This window comes from Parambassis ranga, chromosome 8 (genome assembly GCF_900634625.1).
Source record: "Parambassis ranga chromosome 8, fParRan2.1, whole genome shotgun sequence".
Lineage (NCBI taxonomy): Eukaryota > Metazoa > Chordata > Actinopteri > Ambassidae > Parambassis > Parambassis ranga.
The window spans coordinates 15,252,790-15,274,092 of record NC_041029.1 but is presented as its reverse complement, the minus strand read 5'-3'; the positions used below and the strand labels follow the sequence as shown (position 1 = coordinate 15,274,092).

The following is a 21,303-nucleotide window of genomic DNA, read 5'->3' as shown; positions in this document are numbered from 1 at the left end:
TTCTTGTCATGAGACCAGTCACCGTCGTCCAATAAGAGCCCCGTATTCACTGTGGTCTGATAGTACGTCAACCATCAGAAGCTTCTGTGTCATTTGAATAAACCGCGCCCCCTGTGTTCATGAAAAGAAGTGGAGCTCATCAGACAAACAGCAGCCTGGAAATAATGACGGCCTTAAATAACTGAACACAATGAGGTCCTTTTAGCAGAGCCAACGACATACAACTATACAAATATAAAAAAAAATACAGATTTTTAGTAGTTTTCTATTAAATTTGTAGCAACAATGAAACTATTAGACAAGAAAAATGGAAGAATATTTTTTTTTATTAATAATTACACTGCAAAAACATTACAAACAGCTTAAGTGTTGATTTTATTTGCAACATTAGAATTTTACTTCATGTTTTAATACATTACTGAATTTTTTTTCTGGTTTACATATTGAAGGAAGTGCAATACAAACATTCATTATCATCCATCAGTGCAAAGACTCAATGACTTTATGTCCAAAATGTAAGAATTTAAAGACATTTTTGTGCATTTTTTTCACTTTTTGTTGTCAACATGACTTGGTTTTTGTGACACACATGTGACAATTATGTTCACTTCTGTGTTCCTTGCAGCAGAGAACACGCTTTTATCCAAAGTAATAAAACATTAGCTGTGTTCCTTTCCAGGACCTGCTGGTCCCCGGAGGACAGACCTCTGAGGACCAGGTCCTGCCAAGTACTCACTGAAGCTTAGCAACCTGCCGCTGATGTTTACAGGCAAATGTTTACTCTTCAGCTGTTAAAGGTTCATTCCTGGGATATGTTGTGCTGCAAAGGATCCACCTAATGAACCTTTCATTACCAGGAAAGAGAAGGACACATCTGCTGGCGGCATTTTAAAGAAGCCTTCTAAAAGGGACAGCCTTGTCACACCAAGGTGACGCTATCGTGTCCTTCGAATGATGCTGCCAGTGGGACACTAGTTACTGGAAGGCAGGAATGATGACATCTAATTCATTCGGGTACTTTCTGATTTGGATGCTAATTTGACTATCTGCACACTGCTTTACCTGTCAAAATCATGCGGTATGCTAAGCTACAGCTAACTGGCAAAGATTAACTTGCCTGCTGCTATCAAAATACTATCTGAGAGGCTATTATAGCTCCACCAGCTAACGTGATCCCTGATGGAAAGGGGCATGGATTTCAGCCTAGGGGCCACAGCTATTTCTCATTCTTGCATTTAGTACATTTATAAAAGCTTCAGTTATTTTGTTCATTAGAGCGATAAGATGAATTACATTATATCAACCAGCAAACATTTTAATGAGACCTTCACACTTCCTGTTTGGCTGCGACTTTTCTTGATGAAAGGACCAAAAGAAATGTCTTTGGAAATTAAACGTGTATGAACACGCTCATTTCAAACAAACCCTGTGAACCAACAATCTTTTTTTCAATCAGAAACAAACCTAGAAATTCTACTGAACTCGGTTATGTGTTATGTGATATTGTTTTATTATTCCACTGTTCTGGCTGCTAGCTGTGTGTGTGTGTGTTGGTTTGTGGTGCAGTAATAACTCTCACTGAGGTCAGCCACCTTGGAGTGCAGTATTTAATCATATATGATCTCATTCACTGGGTCATGGCTCCTCCAGCCTGAGTTTATTTGTTCCAGTGGACCTCATAAGACCTCTTCTCTGTGTAGCTGGTCTCTGTTGTACCTGTGCCACATCTCACTTTCTCTTTGACCACCTTCACGACCAGACCACCTGCCAGAGCGATGCCCGCTGCAGCTCTACCGATCTCTGCCACTGCATTTAAGATCCTGGTTGTTGCTGCCACGGTGCCCCAGTGGTCTGACACCGCCCTGCTGGCCACTGATGCCACACTGGATCCTGTTAACCCACATGCAGCACCAGCACTCCCAGCAGCCACTGGGGCACTGACGGCACACTGAGGAGCTCCTGCTGAAGCTACAGTACTCTGAACTGCAGAAGCTGTTGCTACACCTGCTGCTGCTGCTGCTGCTGTTGTTTCAGCTCCACCAAGAGCCGCTCCCTCCAGAGCTGCACCTACAACAGCGCCGGCTCCCATGGTGCAGCCCACACCCGCTGCCACCCCCACAGCAGAAGCCCCGATGAGACTAACCTGGCCAAGAGCATCTAAGGCGCCTTGCCCAGGACTGGCGGCCTCTGTACCGGCGACAGCTCCGACAGATCCACCCAAAACTCCACCCGTCACTGCCCCTAAAGCCACTGCAGTTTTGCTGGAGGCCACGGCCACCACGGCTCCAACAGCTTTCCCAACTCCTGAGCCTCCTGCTACAGACATCCCAGCTAACTGGCCTGCAGCAAAACCAACTGAGTTCCCCAGGAGTGAAGCCCCAGCTGCAGCTGCTAAAGGGGCAGCTGCCCCAAACACTGCACCGACCGCCATCCCCGTGGCTCCAGCAGCCACCAGGATCTTAACCCTCTCCAGCACCTTAGCAGAGAGCGCAGCCTCCCTCCGCGTACGACTCAAAGATGAGCGGAGAGCCTGTCGCCTGCTGCCGCCCAGCCGTCGACCTCTGAACTGCTCCCTCAGAAAGCTGAAGGCGCTGCCTCTGCTCTCCTCTGTCCATCTCTCCACCCTAAAATCCTCCTCCACCTGCTTCCTCCTCAACCCAAGCATTCCTCCGTTACTGCTTCCTGATTCAAAATCACACTTTCTACGTTTAACCTGTTCCTCCACTCTGCTGCTACCTCCCTCCTCGCCCTCGGCTCGCCCTCGCTCACCCATCATCCTCTTCTGCTCCTCCCTGATCGCAGCCTCTGCCTCTAAAAACATGCTGTTAGTGTAAAACCCTCTGTTACTCTGCTCCACCATCTTATCCACCTTCACCAACAGCTCTTTAACCTGTGCTGTGTTATTGTGGTCTTTGTTGTTGAGTACATGGTATCTGCCCCCACACCTGTCGAGCAGAGCCCTGAGCCCAGCAGGCGCAGTCTCCTTCAGATACTTTTCAATCCCGATGCCTTCCAGGTCATCACCCCGGGTGAAGAGGATCACTGTGTGGTGACAGACCGCCTCCTCCCCAAACAACTTTGTCATCTCATGGACGGCCTGGTCCTCGCTGTCTGTGTACCGTCCGATTGGCACCACCAGAAGGAAAGCATGAGGTCCAGGGGCCGACAGAGACACGCATTTGGCGATCTCAGTGTGAATCGTCTCCACGCTGAGGTGAGTGTCCCCAAAGCCTGGCATGTCAACCACCGTGACTCTCCTCCTCTGTGTGACAGCCCGCCTGTCCTCCTCCTCCTCAGTCAGCTCAGCGCTCCCCACCTCGCAAATCTGCGTGACAGAGCTGGCGCTGATTTGTGACAGGAACTGCCTACGGCCCAAGATGGTGTTTCCAGACGCGCTCTTCCCAGATCCGGTCTTTCCGATGAGGACCAGTCTGAGTTCTTCACTCCATCTGGTCTCAGAGTCACATTCTTCCCTCTCAGCCTCTAAATCAGGGGGCTGCTTCTTCACGTCCTCTGAAGGTAAAACTACAACAGAAAATAGAATTTACTGAAAATATTCATCATGAAACAATTCAGCATCTCATTTAATACAAAACCAACAAATCAGGATTTATTTGCTTTTCAGCTGCCTCAAAAAAAACCTAAGACTTGTGCAAAATCTGTCCCTGCTGTAAGGGACAGATTTTGCACAAGTCTTAGTTTTTTTTTTTAACTTTCAAATTGCACACTGTTGTTCTTGTATATCATATCATTTCACAGCAAATTGCACAATCCAATTTAGACGTATATGTATACCTGCATTACAAACTGCACATTTTTTGCTTCTGCACCTGTCTAGTCTAGTCTATCAGATCCTAATCCTGTTGCATGCATGATCAGGATTCACAACAATGAAATCTGGTTTAAATCTCTGACAGCTGGAAAGCAGATCTGACGCAATTTTGACACAAACCTTAAATTATTGACATAGATTTGTGTTCTTTAACCTGTGACACCAAAGTCAGCATTTCTGTTATTTTCGTTTACTTGTTATTTACCTTTATTATCACAGGAGACACCAGAGCAGACACAAATAGTTGTTAATCCTATTATAATACTAGTTAATGGTTTATACGTCAGTTAATGTAATGAGACCCTTTAATGCTTTTTTGTTTATCTGGTCCCTTTCCTATTCACATTATGCACGTTATGTATATAATTAAACCATTACATATGTACATTATGGAGCTCAACATGGGTATTTTTGACCTTTATCGACACAGAGGCCTGTTGTTTATGTGTGTGTTTACAGTCGAAGCTCCTTCAAGAAGTTTCTGCATAGTTAGCTTCATATAAAAGAGCAGCTGCCAGCTTTAATTCTCTCTCTAGTGTTCAGATTAAACGTTAAAACGTCACGTTAATACCCTGACAGCAAACATCAAGCGCAGAGATCGCTTTTTAATCCTTTTATGCTATGATGCTAGCGTCACTATTTGTTAGCTAGCATTTGCTAAAAACTCGAGCTAACTGGGCATTAGCATGCTATCATAAGCAAGCTGCTAAATTATGACGAAAACGACACAAAGGAGATAAAAAAAATGTCATCTTACCAGAGGCCGTGTTATGTTGTGACATGTTTTCAGGCTTATATAAAGCTCGTTTCTTCTCTGCTGGTTTAACGTTTCATCTTTTAAAGGTGCTGAGGTGAACTCAAACAGCTCAGTCTGAACACAAACAGCCTGTTTGATGCCCCCTGTTGGCTGAAAACACACCTTTACATATCAGAGTCACTTTATTTCAGTATACACGTGTTAACAAAATGGCTTGTTCATTCTGCAGCAATGATATTCTCCATCTCTGAATATACATATAGTTTTATAACAGTCATAACGTTATTTCAAAATTACATCGACTCTTCTAAACCTTTAAAATATGTCAATTTAAACCTAAAATAACAAAAAGACACAGGGCTGCAGGGTGAAGGGTTACATTACTGTATTTCTGAAGGAATAAAAGGTGTCATTAAGGCTGAGTAACTACAGGGTAAACATAATGCTTTTTATAATTATATACCATCAAATGTAAGATGCCTTTGAGCAGCAATGAGGACATAAAATCTGCCTATTCACAAACGTCCCTTTAGAAATTAATCCTTTTTTTTTTTTTTTTTTTATGAGGTCAAATTTGGCAATCACACGTATTTGAAGCAGACGCATTAAATCTAGACCAGACACAACACAGTGCGGTGTGTGAGGAAAATTTGATTAGACTAAAATTTATTCCAAAGTTATCAAAAGCGACGTTCCCTCCTCCTGTTGTCAGGAGTGTGCCCTCGTTTTTTTTTCTCCTCCAATAATAAATGACTGCAGCTGCTGCACAGCTTCAAGCCCGTATCAGACCCTGAACGGCCTCCACTTCCTGTTTACTGTTTAGCCTCTCTTGTTTACGACCGAGCACCTGGCTTTTTTTGTACAAGTGACGGCAGCTTTTCATTTTCCTCGCCGTCATCAGTCTACAAGTCAAGCCACCCCTTGTGGACTGTGTGTTTGTTCCTCCTCCTTCTTCTTCTTCTTCGTCTTCTTCTCCTCCGTTTCTCCAGCACTGATGTTAGTGCTATAGCTCCGTGCGAGAGCGGGAAATGCGAGGGCCTTTCCTGATCTCTTTCCTCTTCTCCTCCTTCCTCCGTCTCTTCTCCTCCTCCCGCAGGATCTTCTGGAAAGCCTCAGCAGTGTGAAGCACCTGAAGGAGATGACAGACATTTTAACAACAGTTAAGGCTTTTTTTTTTTTTTTAAAAAGGAAAGGAACGTGCTGTGATGAGGAGGAAGTACTCACGTCGTCTCTCTCTGTGCGGTAGGGGTTTATAAAATCTGGGGATTTCTCCGTTATTCCCAGCTCCTGTGACATCTGAGAGATGACAACAGCAGACACAGGATGTCAGAGGAGATGATACATAATGCTTTATTTAAACGGAGACACTGTCACATCACTTATTCTAAAAAGCTCTATGATGCAATTTGGCAGACGGCTGCAGACACGTTCCCTGACTCTTCCTGTCATTATTTACAGCTCACCAGGTACAGGAAACACCGAGGACTGATGCAGAAACTTATAAGTGAAGCACACTTCCAGGGCGTGGAAGCAGCTGCTGCTGCTGCTTGGAGTGTCGGAATTAATCCACTATATAATCCTCTTGGTACTTTGCTAGGGTCACAGATTAATCCAGCAGTTTCGTTCATTGCCCTAAATGTTTAACAGGGAGAAATTGCACTTTATCAGCTTTGCTCTTTCAAGTTTCAAACGCTGCGATACATCACAGGCAAGGCTGATGACACAGTCTGCAGCGATTAGCTAAAGCGGATGATGAACTTGAGGCTGCAGGAGACGCAGAGGTGCTGAAAACTGCAGTCCCTTAAAGTGGCCACTTGAGGGTGGGTGAGTGAATCCACAGTCCATGCTCAGTGGAGCAGAAGTAAACATGTTTACAGCCTGTTTTGGTCTCTACATACTGTCGACAGTGTTGGGAAGGATACTTTTAAAAAGTATTCAGTTACTGAATACAGATTACATGCCCTAAAACATAATTTGTAATGTATTCCGTTACATTACTCAGTCAGAGTAACGTATTCTGAATACGTGCATGCAGAGATCAGCCCCTGCTGACTAGAAAGGATGCTCTAAAACATTCAATAAAGTGTCCAGAATGTTCCAGCTGACTGCATCACATCAATGTTCTTCTATTTAGAGAAACAGAAAAAAAACGTAATGATGACAGAATAATATATTTTTTAAACAAAGCAACCAAAAGTAATTTTACACAGAAACAGTGTTTGAATACGTACATCAAACAGACCCATGTATAAAACCAGCTGACTGCAGCCACACTTTCCTACTTAAATGTTAATTAGCCTCCGTACGGAGTAAGCTAACAGCTAACTAGTTCACTCCTTCAAGTGATGCTAACAGTGTACCGGCATCATGACTGAGAAGCATTAAGCACGCAGCGCTTCATCCTCATCCTCAGACTCTGACCCCCCATCAGTCCGGCTGCTCTGTCCTCGACATGAACCAAAAACTTTAGACTTAAACTTTGACGGTAAGAGCTCTCACTCCAATGACTATTCACCGTCATACACACATATATGACCACACATTGAGAAAAGCGATAAACAGAGTCAGACATCTGCCTTAAATAAGATCTTTGTTGTAAGAAGACAGCGATTTTTACGTGACTTGTTTCATCCAGTGAATAAACACGTGAAAGTACCGTCGTGTAATCCGCTGATTTTAACAATGTAACTGTATTCTGATTACCATCTCTTTAGAGTGTAACTGTAACGGAATACAGTTACTCAAATTTTGTATTCTAAATATGTAACGTCGGTACATGTGATCCGTTACTCCCCAACACTGTCTGTCGAGAGGTGAATTTTTAACCGCTCTCCTTTTAACAACATTTTGCATAAATACTGAACATGATGCTTTGAGTGACAGGTGGGTGCCGACTCAGAGCCTTCACTTTCGGAGCCTTTGGGTGACGGATGATCGCAGGTGATTTGTCCTTATTTACTTCTAAGTCTGTGGTCTTAAAGGGTCTCTGTTCCATTATTTGTTTTGTTTCCTAATAACAGAAACTAAAAAAAACAAACAGATCCGGACCGCTTTATGAGGAAGTAACACACACTCAGTCCTCAGGAGTGCGTTTGGTCTTTGTTCACAGCTGAGACGAGCTTATTCGGGCAGATCTGCGACTCAGTGGGGGCTGGGATTTGTGATCCCCTTGTGATGTCACAGTGTGCTGCAGAGCTGAATGGCTTGTTCAGATATGATGATTAATAAATGTTTATTGGGATTATTATTTGAGAAGTATATCTGCTTTAACTGTGTTCTATTTCTGTGCAAGTTAAAAGAACTCATTTCCATATTTTCACCGCTGCTGCTTTTAGCCTGAAACCACATTAGCTGTTAAATGTGGTCTGAATTTAAGCATCAACACTCTCTGCGCTGCACTCTACCTCTGCAGCACCAAATATTTCACAAACATATCCTCTGAAAAGCAAAACTCAAGGCCCGTAGAGCAAAAGATATATTACAGGTGGAGCTGACTGACTTACAAGTGTGAGGACATGTTGGTGGGCTCCTCCGGTGAAGACCCCAGTCTGGTTGCAGAAGTGTAACCCCCAGCGGAGCAGACCGCCCCAGTCAGAGTTCCGGTCGTAGTAATGGTGGACGATACGAGGGAACCGCAGCGCAACGTCGCCAAAAAAGGCAGTGTTCTCCACGACGTGGGAATAAGCTGCAGAGAGACCACAAACAGACAGTTTCATTAGACACATTTAAGGTATATATGAGGAAACGTGTCACTAAAATGTTGACAACAACAACAACAACAGAAAACAGCCGAGGCTTAAGACGCTGTGTGATAAACACACAGAGAAAAAGTCCAAAAACAGGAAGTGACAGGGTGAAATGAGGCGCATACGTGAATCTGACCTTCTTTGATCTTATCGTCCATGGGGAACGGGTCATCAGGCTGCAGGTTAGCTGCGACCAGGATTTCCCTCGAGTCCTCCAAAACCTTTAAGAACAAAGAGGGAGATCGACAGAAAACTAAAATCTTAAACTATGTTGAATTACAGCTGCTAAAATAACCCTAGCTGCTTGGAGGAGTTGTGCTTAAAGCTACAGCTCAGAATGTTTGTCTCCCTCTTCTGGCAGCAAAAATAATTACACTGCGAACATGTGTGTTTAGCCTGAAATGAGGGAAACATCAGCTTCACCAAAGTCAAACCTGAGAAAGAGAATCTAAATAATCCGAGTCTGTCACCATGGTAACGTAGTCTGTAAACATGTTCTCTCCGTTTACTTTACTCTTTAAGGACGCAACACAACACATCATAGATTCAGGAGAGGATTTAAAGCTGCGACTTTAAAATTATATTTCTTATTTCACTACCTAATAAGCACAATTTAATAACATTTGATTTTTACGTTTCCTTTTTTCCCATTGTGGCAATAATTGATACAATGTATTTGAAACTATACACCCACCTATAATATATGAATGAGATTTATGTGCAATATTTACTTTTTTTAGTATAACAGATGTTATTAACATGTTGTACAACAATAACATTATGCTAACTGATGTAATTACATATTCATATTCCAGCTGCTTCCACATCTGTTTTTCAAACGTGTTCAAACTCGATGTACGACAGCATTTCTAAGGGGAAAAGTACGCAGACATTTTTTTTCCCCCTCAGCATCTGTTGCCATGGTGAATCATAGTATCGGGGCTCCATTGATGATGGCTTTTCTTTTCTACTGGTCACAGAATCTGGTGAAACTGTAGGACTGTTACTGGCTCTAAATGTTAAGAGCTAAGCTAGCTAAGGGCTAAAGGGCTGGACACGCTGCAAATATTCAACGAACAATTATTACTGTGATGACCTTTAGAAATGTATTTCTGTCTTTGTTCTGACTGAGGGAGGTAGCAGTGTTATGTAATGGTTGACCTTGCTTCTTTTACTGTCTTTTTCCCCCCGCTGTAATCCTTCCTTTGAGAGCAGAGTGTGTTTGTTTTTTTTTTTTAATCTGGAGCAACAGAAACCTAGAAGCAGGAGCTCCACCACACTCCTGGTTTTGGTTTTGTCTGTGTAGTCGGCATCACCAGGGTGGAGCTAGCAGATGATCCAGAGTGTCTCCACACACACCTAATATAAAACTGACAGTGGGAGATTCACCTGCTGCTGACAGGTGTGGTTAACAGGGTGCTAAAGTCCTGCTAATGCTAATTATTCCATCCACAATCTTCCACAGAGCCTGCAGTGCTGTGTGTTTGTGGATGGTATGTGGAGGCAACACTGTAAAACACACACACACACTCACACCGATCACTGCAGAAGTGCTGACAGTGTGTTTTTTTGGGCCCCTGGAGGTTGACGATGCTAGCTGTCCTTGAGAGGCATGCAGATGCATAGATAACTGTCCACGGGGAGATGAAGGCAAACTGTAAATCAAAGCTCCCGGCACAGTGCGGAGCTGTGACTGACACTCGGAATTAACATTCAAATGAAAGCCAGCAAACAAGCAGATGGATGTTATCAGCTGAAGCTTTTTGATTCTGTGTTGGGCTGTGTGAACCTTCCATAGCCTTTTATCTGTGAGGCAACTCTGTCTGCGAGTGTTTTCTCCTGCACACATCGTACCTTGAAGAGCCCTTTGAGCATGATGTCTATGATCTTGTACTGCTGGTTGATGTCGTTCAGCTCCACGAGGTTCTTGAGCGCGTTCAGCTGATCTTTCCTCTTCGTCTCAAACAGACGCTTATCTGACAAGAGGAGGTCAGGAGGACACAAGCAGGGGTTTATAAATACTCACACACACACACAGACTCCCATCGGACACCCAAAAGTATCCATGAACACACAGTGATAACAGAAGGATACAGATCTCCAGGTTGGAATCGTGTCTTGGTCTGTGCATGTCAGAGTCTGCCGAGCTGAAGGCGGCAGCGGCGAGTGCCAGCACCACCGCGCTCACACTCCTCATGGTCAGCAGGGGGTGGCAGAGGGGCACGCTTCTGAGGAGACAAACATCACTCTGTAAAAATGTGCTGCTGAACATAATTTCTAAAAAAAAAAAAAAAAAAAAAAAAAAAAAGATTTTGCTGAAATTGTTTTTTTTTCATGAATTCCAAATTTCTCCTGTGATACTGTGAGACAGAGACATGCTGAGGATAAGTGGTCAATATGGAACACCAGAGGGTAGCTGGCATTCAGAGAGGAGCTCCTTATGTTCCATTTAAGACACATCTGATGTCTGGCACTTGCATAAATCCCCAGAGGAACTTTTACTATCTCTGTACCAGATCCCCTCCCTCTCCTCTCCTCTCCTCTCCTCTCCCCCTGCTGTTTCAATGGAAAGCAACGGTCCTCTTTAACATTTTTATTCTGTTGCAACTTCATTTTTTTTCCTCCCCTGGAGGCTTGAAAGTGAGAAGATAAATAGCTATATATAGGAAATGAAAGAAAACATTAGTAGGAAAACAGGCATCACTGGAGGGAGGGATGGTGATCACAGTGTTGATGAAAAGCTACAACACATAATTCACATAATCCATGCTTAATTTAACAAGGGCTCCATCAACGATACAATCAGAGGGACGTATGGGAAGCATGGACAGGGCTGAAGAGAGTGAGAGATGATGAGGAGGAAGAGGAAGAGGAGAGCAGAAGGAGGGGTCTGAGGCGGGAAAGAGACAGACCCTGCGGGAAACAACAGCTTTCCTGGTGAATATTTCATCTACCTTTGCTTACAGACACAGAAAAAAAATGGAAAGAGGCACCGACACAGGAGGAAGCTGTGACAGACAATAACGAGCATGGGGGACTTTTTTTGGTGTCTATGTGTGCTCTGAATTAATCTCTGCGAAGCTTGAATGAAAAACGGGAGCAAACGTCTCAGAGAACAAGTGTTAATTTAGACTGAATACGTTCCCTTAAGGCCCAGACACTCTATAAACCCACATCAAAGACTGTGAAAGGGCCAGAAAGTTGCACTTGAACACACCGCCAATGGCCAACTACTGTATCTGTTCTGCAGGAAATACCTCTCCAAACCAGCAGGGGGGCCTTTGAGAACTGGCGAACAACAAGGGCCAACTGGGGCCGACCAAACAAGTGCACTCAAACACACCACAAAGAGGAAATGAGAGTGAGAAGTTAGAACTCTCCAAAACAGCATCTGCAATCATTCACAGCAACACCTTCCTGGGTGAGCAACTGTTGCACTTAAACACACCACACCAGCGAGCCAATCAGATGGAGCTCTGACTGATGGGCTACACCGGTGATTCAACATGCTAGGTGTCTACGCCATCGCCTGCATAGAAGTTGCACTTGAACACACCACACGTATACAGCTGACAGTGAACCTGCACCGAGAGGCAATAACTCTCCATACCAGCAGGGGGCAGTAGTCTGTATCTATCTAAAAAGGAAACAGGAAGAGAAACAGGTATGCAAATCTGTAAACAAAGCAGCACTCAGTCGCCTTTTATCATAATCTTTTTGCTCTCTGACGAATGAGCCCTGTATTCAGCAGCCAACTGGGGTCAGAGTAGCATCAACAGCACAGGAGGCGCCCTGCTGGCTTGGTGTGTCACAGACCACTGACCCCCTTAGAGAGGTAATACCATGGACCTGCAACAGTTACTTCATCTGGACAGCAGTGTTAGACCAAATAATGCCCACAAATTCAATTTTACAGCAGATATTCAGGCTCTCTGTGCTCGTGGGGGGTCTCTTATTCAAAAATAAAAACTGTAGGACAACTTTTTTTCCTCCAGAGTCAGCAGAAAGAGGCGCGCCCGAGGACAGCTGAGTGAAGACAACGTTCGATTAAGGCCAATTTGTGCATTCTGAGAACACCGTTTGGGTGGTTTCCCAGCTTTCTGAGAAACGCTGCACTAAATATCCTTAAGTGCTGGTGGAAAGCCTCGATATTTCTAGATAACAGCCAAGGACGGGGAGGAGTGGAGGGGGAGGCTCGTCCCTCCAGAGGCCGTGGGTTACTTGATGCTCCTGTGTGCTTCCAAGCAGGCAGCCATGTAGCTCTGACTGATATTTATGAGTGAAAGATAAAAAGGTTCAATCGTCACTGGCTCGGTTTAACACAGTCAATACATACATACATCCAGGGGCGGCTAATGTAGCAGTGGGTAAAAAGTGCTGAGGCTTTAAGACGCAGCATAAGATGGACGTTGAGGGCAGACCAATCATTTCTAATGTGGCTCCAGCTGCACAGAATATGAGAGTCTTAATGCAGCTATTATCTGAACGCAGGCAATCCTAATTACACTGAGTAAAATCACCAGGAGCCGAGTGTGAGCAGATCATTTCAAGTTGAGTTTCATATATCCGCTCATACTCAAGGTGGGAGGGCTTGGTCCAGATTTGGCGCTCCAGCTGGTGAAGTGTATTCTGAAGGCAGACCGGTTGTAGCTGAAACCCACATAAAAGCTTTTTTATCTGAAGTTCCTGTGTGGGAGATCCAGCTTCACCCTCCCACAAAACAAGCATGCATGTGTGCATCTTCATCTAACTGCAGCATCAGGACTCAGGACTTAAGGAGGCACACACTGACCCTTTGGGTGAGTGCTGGGAAGCCTGTGAGACAGCTGGAGTGGATCCTGATTCCTCCCCTCCTACCTCCCTCCCTCCCTCAGGCTGTGAGCCTGCTGTGGAAAGGCTTGGAGGTTCAAGGACTGACACATCATCATCTCTCTTTCTGCTCGCATCCGAGCGGCTCTCCCACTCTGTCATCACTCATGCAGAAGCAAAGCTACGGACATGCGTAATGGTGATGATGGCTGGGTCTGGATAAAGACTGTCATGTGCACCATCAATTACACATTTCTTAATTGATTGCATGTCCCCTACCTGACCTGTGTGTGTTTGCCTGTCGCTGAGATTTAACTCTTACACAATAAACGTGGCCATAAACACCAAACTCGGCGCGAATACACAGTTATTGACATTTCTTCCTCGAGATGTGCGCTTTTGGGGGGGAATCATTTACTCCTCGACAAGTCGTCGGCAGATCGGAGCGATAGACCTCTGGACAGCCACAAAACTCGAGCCCCACTCACCGTTGTTGTAGCGAGAAACAGCAGCGCCACAGGGCAGCGATTAGCAGACAGCCGTTTGCTGTAAAGTAGTGCAGTTTAACCTCCTTTTTATTTCTTTTTATAATCTCCTCTCGGGGCGATGTGAAGCCGGGACGGTCCAAATTTTTTCCCCCCTCCTCCTCCACGTCCAGCGTCCTGCCTCCCTCGTTAGATCCTCAGGTGACAGCGACAGAGGTGGAGGTGTTCATTTACATGCGGCTCTCGCTGCTCCACTCCGCCAGCGCCACGATCGCACCGGCTGGCTCGTCCTGGACGAATGACAGCGAGCGGCAGCTATACACGGAGGAGGAGGATGTTGTTTCCACACGGCCGACTTTGACAGGGACACACAAGCACAGGCTGGTGCGGCAGCGTTCCGCTTCCCCTCCCGGACGGATCTGTCTTTCCTGCTAGAAGAGAAGAATAAAAACACAATAAATATATATATAGAAAATAAACTTATATATTTTCAATTAAAACAGAGACAAAAAAGGTGTTAAGTGATTTATAAGGGATATAAAAACAATTGTTTTTGTGTTATTTTATAAGCGGAACTACACGGCTGACACTAAATGATTACCCTACATGGGACTATTTTAATAGATCAAAAAAATCTTAAATTATTAAACAATATCAATAACCTTTATTATGACTCATCTGTATTTTAAGTTATTTATTTTGAAATTAAATTAATTTAAAAAAATTGGAAGTCTCTGAATGTCTGCTGTATTATGAGGTAGCAAAATTTATCCATTATTGTATTGCAGAGGTTTTCAAAGTAAAGTGTGCGAGCACTCACCTGTAATATGTCCATTTGACATCATTTATTAAATTTTATTTTGATTTACTGAGCCTCCACTTAAAAAAAGGAGCCCCAAGAGACCTCGCTGAATAAACCAAATGGACTAAGTACCAATTCTCTGTAGATGAAATATGTCAGTACTGATAAACTGATGTATTTTATTCTACTAGTTACCAGGGGTGAGGCTGTGTTATATTAAATTATGTTGAGAGAAATGTGTGGCTGTTTGTTTGCGAACCTTCCAGCATTGTATTTCACAAAGCAACTTACCTAGAAGATGCCATTTGTCTCACAGCGCCACCATCTGCTCAGCTGTGACGCTGCTACATGTGCTGAGAGTTGTAAACAAGGACGTTTATCTTTATTATTATCTCCTGATGCCTACGACAGACTTTTTAGAAGCATCATCAATCCATTTAGCTTCATTGTGAGTCAGCCAATCTGCCAGACAACCAGACTGGCCCCTGAGTGAATACGACTTTCCTGTTGGTAAAATTCACTACAATTTGTTTTATACGTCCATAAACTGTGGCAGTCGCACTGTATAGTTAAATATCTGCTGAAAGAAAGCCACCTCAGACTTGTTCTCCTCGAACACCCAACTTCCCTCAGGCGGCCAAGCACATCAACCTGACAGTGTGGCCCATCCACTTCAGTGACTGTCAGACACAACAGAGGCCCACGGGGAGCAATACTTTCACCAACTGACAGCTCTGTGACGGGTTTACCAGCACAGGGTCACTTTAAAAAAAATAGATTCAACTTTACTAACAATTTTGAGGTCCTTTACTGGAGTATTTCTAGTTTCTGCTACTTTATACAAAAACAAGGGCGTGAAGCTTTATAATGGTGCAAAAAACTTGACCTTTAATGCTGCTTAAACTGAACTCCTTTCAAATTATTTCACTGTGCAGCTGTAGAACTTGTAGTAATGTGTAACAATAACCATAAAAGAACTGTCAGACTAACGGGGTAATAATTTCCAAACAAATGCATCAGTCAGCCGTAGCATTAGCCTCATTTCAGAGAGAAGTCAGACAGACAGATGGACACGTCCCCGACTCGTCTGAAGACCAGAGTTAAGGAGCACAGAAGCAAAGTACAGCAGGTGTAAAAGTGTGTGAGTCTGCACTTTGTTTCGGGTGATAATGTTCCACTTATCTGCGGTGCATTGTTTACTGTTAACATGAAACCGTGACTATATCCAACAAATCAAACTGAACACACACAGACTGAAGATATGAGAGTGTGTGTGGGTGGAGGAAGGCATAAGTATGTGTGTGAGAGAGCATCAATCCGTGTGACAGATGTACAGAGTTCCTAAGTACCGCCTTTAGTCTCAAAGTGAAAGGAACAACACAGACATTCAATAAGCTGCCAGATAAAGTCAATGAAGCCGCGCGGTGTGAACATGCTCAGTCTGGAAGCATTTACAGTGTGTTTAGGTGTGTTTCACTTCAGGTGAAGGGATACAGGATGCTGCTGCTGGACAGATGGGGGCTGCAGCTCTCTGCTGTCGTCTGCGGTTGGAGCGCCTCCATCATGCTCCTCACTCTCTGCTTGTTCTCCTCTGAGGGGAATATAACGGTGCTCTGGATCTAAATGAAACAAAGGGGAAGAGGAGGAGGGGTGTTCTCAAGTTAAAAGCAAGACGAGCATAAAAGAAGAGATGACAAGACCAAGAAAATAAAAATAAAATAAGCGAATCAGAGAAAATACATATAAAGCCTGAGGCTGTACTATGAAAAATATTACACTGCACGACCACAGTGAACAACCTTGGACTCTTTGAAGCAGAGACACTCTGGAGAATTCTTAAATATACTAAGCCTTCTTTATTTTACTACCACACAAGAGCAAAATCTAAGCAAATCTATGCGTGAAGCCTTCTCTAATGGCTGCCTTAGGCTTCCCATTTGCACATATGGAAAGCCTAAGGCAGCCAATATGGAGGAACGTCTGAGAAAAACACAGTAGGTCTACCAGGAAATAACTGGAATCCAGCAGCTGAGACATCAGTCTGACATCCTTTGATTTAAGCAGATCACCACCTGTTTTACTCCAGTTTTCAAAGGTTTCCCTGAAGACAGCCATGTTGATGTTTGTTTTGTCATTTAGCCTGAGGCGTGTGTGACTTAGTGACACCTGTGTATGTACTTTATAGATCCATGAACACGGATCATGCCCCTTTTTGTCAAGCACACATGGAGAAAAGAGCAGAGACCAAAGACGGTTAGAGAAGGTTCGTTCTGCAATGTCAGTGAAGGACTGTTCAAATTTCTGGGGACTCGGAGCCTTTTTCTAATACTTCTTTAAAGGATGTTTGAATTTAAAATGCGGCATAGTAAAAAGATGGAGGCAGAACCTCTTAAATGATGCACACATCCAAACTTTGATTACTCGTTCTCTGAGTGACCCGACCTCGCAAGAAGGCATGCTTGACTTTGACAAACAGGAGAGCTGACAAACTCACAAGGGGAAGAGCTGCACTATAAATACACTTAGACACAAGGCACACTAATGAGGGCTGAGCAGACTATCACAGAGGAGAGAAAACAAAGGAACCAGAGCAAACACAACAGACACACACAAGAGGGAAATAATACCTTCAAAATAATAGAGGAATAAAAGGTGAATAAATGTTTATCGTTACAGGAAGGAGAAGAGGCAGCAGAGCATTAAATAAACTTCTGCTGTCACACAACAAAACAGAAGATGCTGATAATGTAAGCAAATCGGTGGGAAAAAAAAAAAGTTTGCAGAGTATCTGTTGCAGCTCAGAGCAAAGCTGTGTCATGATCAGCTACCCTGCAGGATCCAGAGAGCCTGACAGTCCTACCGAAGTGTGAACGATAAACCGCATGTTGACAAACCATCGTCTTATTTACACAAAAATAACTGAAGTCTGCAGGCTGTGCAGCACAACCTAAATTCATCACAGTGCAGTGAAGACTGCAGCAACGAAAGACTGTAACACTTAGTCTGCACTGTTGTAGATTAGAAACGATGTTGAAGACGGAGGCTTCAGGCAGAATGACTAATGTCTACTTCAATACTTCACAGTGGTAAAGATCAGTCAGCGAGCTGAACTCCTGCACATTGTCTGCACTCACACATCCTTCTGAGGAAAATCTGATTTAACGCCACAAAGGCTGCACCTGCCTGTACGATAAAAAACACATGAATTTAATGTTCCATTTAAACAAAAAACCATTTTATTTGTAAGCTGTTCCCATCAAATTAATCCAGAGGATGTTTGTGAGGAGTGTTCAGTAATTGAAAAGAGCAACAGTGGAGACAGAGGTGAACAAAGTGGGGTTAAGAGTGGTGAGAAAATTATTGTGTATGTACAGAGTGTGAAGGGTTAAAAAGTGCTAACAGCAGCAGATGACACTTGTTACGTGCAGCTTGCAAACACAACAGATGCACGTGTGCTCACTGTAAGTGTGAGCAGACACACAGTTGGCAGTTACGCCACAATTCATGATGAGGAAACAACAAGCACAACAGTGATCACTCACAAATGTGCACAGACGACTTCGTCACGAACAAAGAGTACAAAGAGTGTGTGTGTGTGTGTGACAGAGTAGCCGAGATGACAGGGGACAAAAATCACACAGTTTTGAGGCTGTTGAGACAAATATGTCACTTTGCACGCTGTTTCCTCTAAATGCCTTCAGAAACACACACAGTTACATGTACAGTGCAGACACACACACACACACACTGTGTTCACACAGTTCATGATTCCCTGGAACGCAGGGAGCTGCAGTGTGTGTGTGTGTGTGTGTGTGTGCCATCATTCTGTCACTCCTCTGACTCTGAGCTACTTTCAGAATGCTAAATGCATTTCTGCTGCTGTATATGGTGCCAATGTCAAGCTCCACAATCTGATGTGGCTGCTATTCCCTTCTGTGTTTTATATTGTCGAGAAGCAAACCTAGATGGGCTTGATGCTTTATCTGTGATGTGTAATGCCAAAGGAGACAAGGAGATCCCAGCGCTGAAATAAAACTTTCATTCAGGTTTCTCTCTTCACCCACATGGACTCTTAAACCTCTGTGGTCTCACTGAACGTTTGCCACAAAAAGCCAGTTGCTGTTGCCAGAAATCTGACAGTCCACATTGTTCTCACTTGTGCCAGTTGGAATAGTTTGCACCAGAAACCCTAACTTGCAGGTGGTGAGCCCATTTGGCCCCTCCACATCGCTAATTCATGGCCCCCACGCTGGCGTCCATTTGTGTAGCTCTCTCTCTATACACACACACGGAGTGAAGGTTAATGTGGATCCAACCAACACGCAGGGAGGACGTCGCCCCCCCCCCCTTGGTGATGACATCACAGGTGGGTTAAATACCGATTGGTGGAGAGGTTGGCCAGGTAAATCTGACCATAATGCAGTATGTTAGCATTCTGCTAATGGATGCTGCTCAGATACATTCTGTATGTCTATAGGGGTTCTGGTGTTGGTCATGGTTTAAACTATTCTTTAAACACCATATATTTAAAAACATGATGAAAAGTATTGTGTAACTGTGAAATTTACATAACTCTTACGTTCATTCTATATCACAACAATCCTCAATGTACAATACATTCAGTTTCAGGCACTAAATATAGTAAATACAGGCACATAGTTTTGAACATTGCCCCCCTTGTTTTTACAAACACACAACTCTCGTCTGCAAAGCTCACCTAGGATCAATACAGAGCGAACACAAAGCTATAATGAAGGCCTCATGGGGTACCACAAGCAACTTGGGCAGGGTAACTGTGTCTAGAGAGGTCTTCTAAGTCCAGATGAAATCGCCCTGAGGATCAGTAAACCACAAAAGCCTTGCTGTAAGAACTTGGCCCCAATCCTATGAGGGTCAAATAAACTTAACAACACAATGCTTCGTTTTGAACACAACACTGAGACAGTACAAACCTCGAGGGCAGCAGCAAACATTCACCAAAGCCTCACCACTGAATGCTTTTCTAAACTCACAATGTGAACAGGCATCATGCTGAAGGCTGGAGGGGAGCAAGGCCAAGACCCAAGGTTACTTATGTGATCATTTGTAATAAGCTAAAAAGCTCAGAAAGCTCAAAGATAATCATCTCATATTAATCACTCTCCAAACAGGAGTTGCCTCGGCTTTAGACTGACAGTGACATTGATGGATGGTAGGGTTTACATCCAACCTCAGCAGTGAGAGCACAGAGACATGGATGCACATGCAGTAATTGGGATTTGCAGGAGGGGACTGTGTGCAGTCATCTTCAAACAAACTGCCAGCAGCAAGAAAATGTCCTCTGAGAAGTAAACAGATATGATTCTGACTTAAAGCTTCAAAGTGATCAGATGTAATATACTGAGATAAAGAGGCTGTGATTTAATACTTATAGAATTGGGACTAGCTTCCAGAAGATAGGAGAGAGATGAGATAGCATCCGGACTTGGCAGCTTTGACTGCAGTTATTCCTTGAACGTCTAAATGTGTGTCTCACTCATTAAATAGGTTGTATTTTCTTCACCTTAAGCTGTCACACAGGAGTAAACTGAAGCTTCGGTTTATTCTTCACTTCTTTAAGTAGAGTCAGACGCTTCAATTTAATCATCTTCCCAGGCTGCAAGCTATACGTTTCATACGCCAATCACTGTCCTATGAGGAACTAGCAGCAGTCATCAGTGCGTTTTCATCACTTTCTTTGTTTGCTAATAGTTTTGCTAATTAGTAAAAGTCCTTCAAGTGTTATATTTCGGCTACCAGCATGCTAACTGCTACTTCATAGGGTTCACAGATCCTCAGTGGCATGTTGTGTTCACTCTTCTGTGACTCGTCCAATGAGCTGCTTAGTATTTCTGTTTCCAAACAGTTTCCCAGGATGACAGATTCACAGATAGAAAACTGTCTACCGCTCCGGGTACAAAGGCCCTCAGCTCAGAGGCCTAATATCTTTTTGTGCTTTATGAGCCGAAGAACACTTTGGTGGTCATGAAACAAGAACTGCTTTGATCTTTACCAGCAAGGCTAAAAAAAATAACCTATTGTAGCATCTTCTTTGCTTAATCCAAAGAAGAAAACCCAAAGCTTAAATATATCTATAGCAGATCAGAATAAAGGAGGAGCAGGATAATGGAAGCATACAGAGCATGCAAAACCAAAGCAATTCTTAAAATGTCTGCAGCAACCCACATGTAGCTGTGCTGCTGCAGTGCTCTGTGCCACACACTGGTATTCTATTTGCATAAACAAATGTAGTTTTCTCTGTGCATATTTCATCTGTGATCTCTTTTTTATTTCACACTAATATGAACACTGCATGAGGCTGACAAACCTGAGCCGTGTGTCTGTAGACTTCAGACGTTCTCAGTGTATCCTACTTTATTTTATTGATGTGTGTTCACACATTGGTCTACCTGTGTCAGGAGAAGCCTTAGGGCCTGTGCTGCGTCCTCATTGAGCTCCTTCACCCCCTTCCTCTCCACCGCCTCCATCACCTGGAGCAGGTCAGGTTTCCTCAGCACTGCTGTGCTGCCGCCCTGCAGCAGCTGCACAGACAGACAGTGTTAACAAACACAGGAGAAGCAGAGAAAAAAATTTCAATCAATGTGTCTTAAAAACAGCACGTAAATCTGCACAACAACATCACACGCTGGTCAATACTGAAGTTCTTTACAGCTCTAACTGAGGATCAAATCAAATTTCTGCATCTAAAATTGTCCAAAGATTAAAAAACTTGCACACTTTTACATAAGAATGCTACAATTTTAATGTTTGGATGATACAAACGCTGATCTCTGAATCTTAGCCAGAATCCCTGAAGTCATGTCAGAAATGTTTAGTGTGGTTGTCCACCGCTG

The 21,303-nt window shown here is 43.7% G+C and overlaps 3 protein-coding genes across 4 annotated transcripts in view; all 3 read right to left on the bottom strand.

Annotated features, from left to right (window-relative positions):
* The window catches only part of ccdc134 (coiled-coil domain containing 134), a 30,082-nt gene extending 16,103 nt beyond the window's left edge, over nt 1-13,979 (bottom strand). The window contains exons 1-7 of one of the 2 annotated variants that reach the window (XR_003671084.1): nt 13,633-13,979; nt 10,430-10,563; nt 10,190-10,311; nt 8,472-8,556; nt 8,093-8,274; nt 5,814-5,885; nt 5,539-5,718 (exon numbers count right to left, since the gene is read on the bottom strand). Coding sequence is in view for 1 of the 2 variants with exons in the window: in XM_028411756.1 (XP_028267557.1) it covers nt 5,593-5,718; nt 5,814-5,885; nt 8,093-8,274; nt 8,472-8,556; nt 10,190-10,311; nt 10,430-10,532 (690 nt within the window). In the remaining variant the exon portion in view is untranslated. Of the gene's footprint in view, nt 1-4,825; nt 5,719-5,813; nt 5,886-8,092; nt 8,275-8,471; nt 8,557-10,189; nt 10,312-10,429; nt 10,564-13,632 lie in introns of those variants that run through there. The other variant, XM_028411756.1, reaches the window with a different exon arrangement.
* On the bottom strand, nt 357-4,752 carry LOC114439661 (immune-associated nucleotide-binding protein 8-like). The gene is made up of 2 exons (XM_028411754.1): nt 4,590-4,752; nt 357-3,525 (listed from the first exon to the last, which is right to left on the bottom strand). Exons 1-2 carry the CDS (start codon nt 4,612-4,614, stop codon nt 1,658-1,660), a joined length of 1,893 nt encoding a protein of 630 aa, XP_028267555.1. The 5' UTR covers nt 4,615-4,752; the 3' UTR covers nt 357-1,657.
* Nucleotides 13,980-15,909: 1,930 nt separating the features above from the next.
* Nucleotides 15,910-21,303, bottom strand: part of mei1 (meiotic double-stranded break formation protein 1) — a 45,178-nt gene continuing 39,784 nt past the window's right edge. The window contains exons 30-31 of the mRNA XM_028412203.1: nt 20,860-20,991; nt 15,910-16,050 (exon numbers count right to left, since the gene is read on the bottom strand). Coding sequence (XP_028268004.1) covers nt 15,910-16,050; nt 20,860-20,991 — 273 coding nt within the window. The remainder of the gene's footprint in view (nt 16,051-20,859; nt 20,992-21,303) is intronic.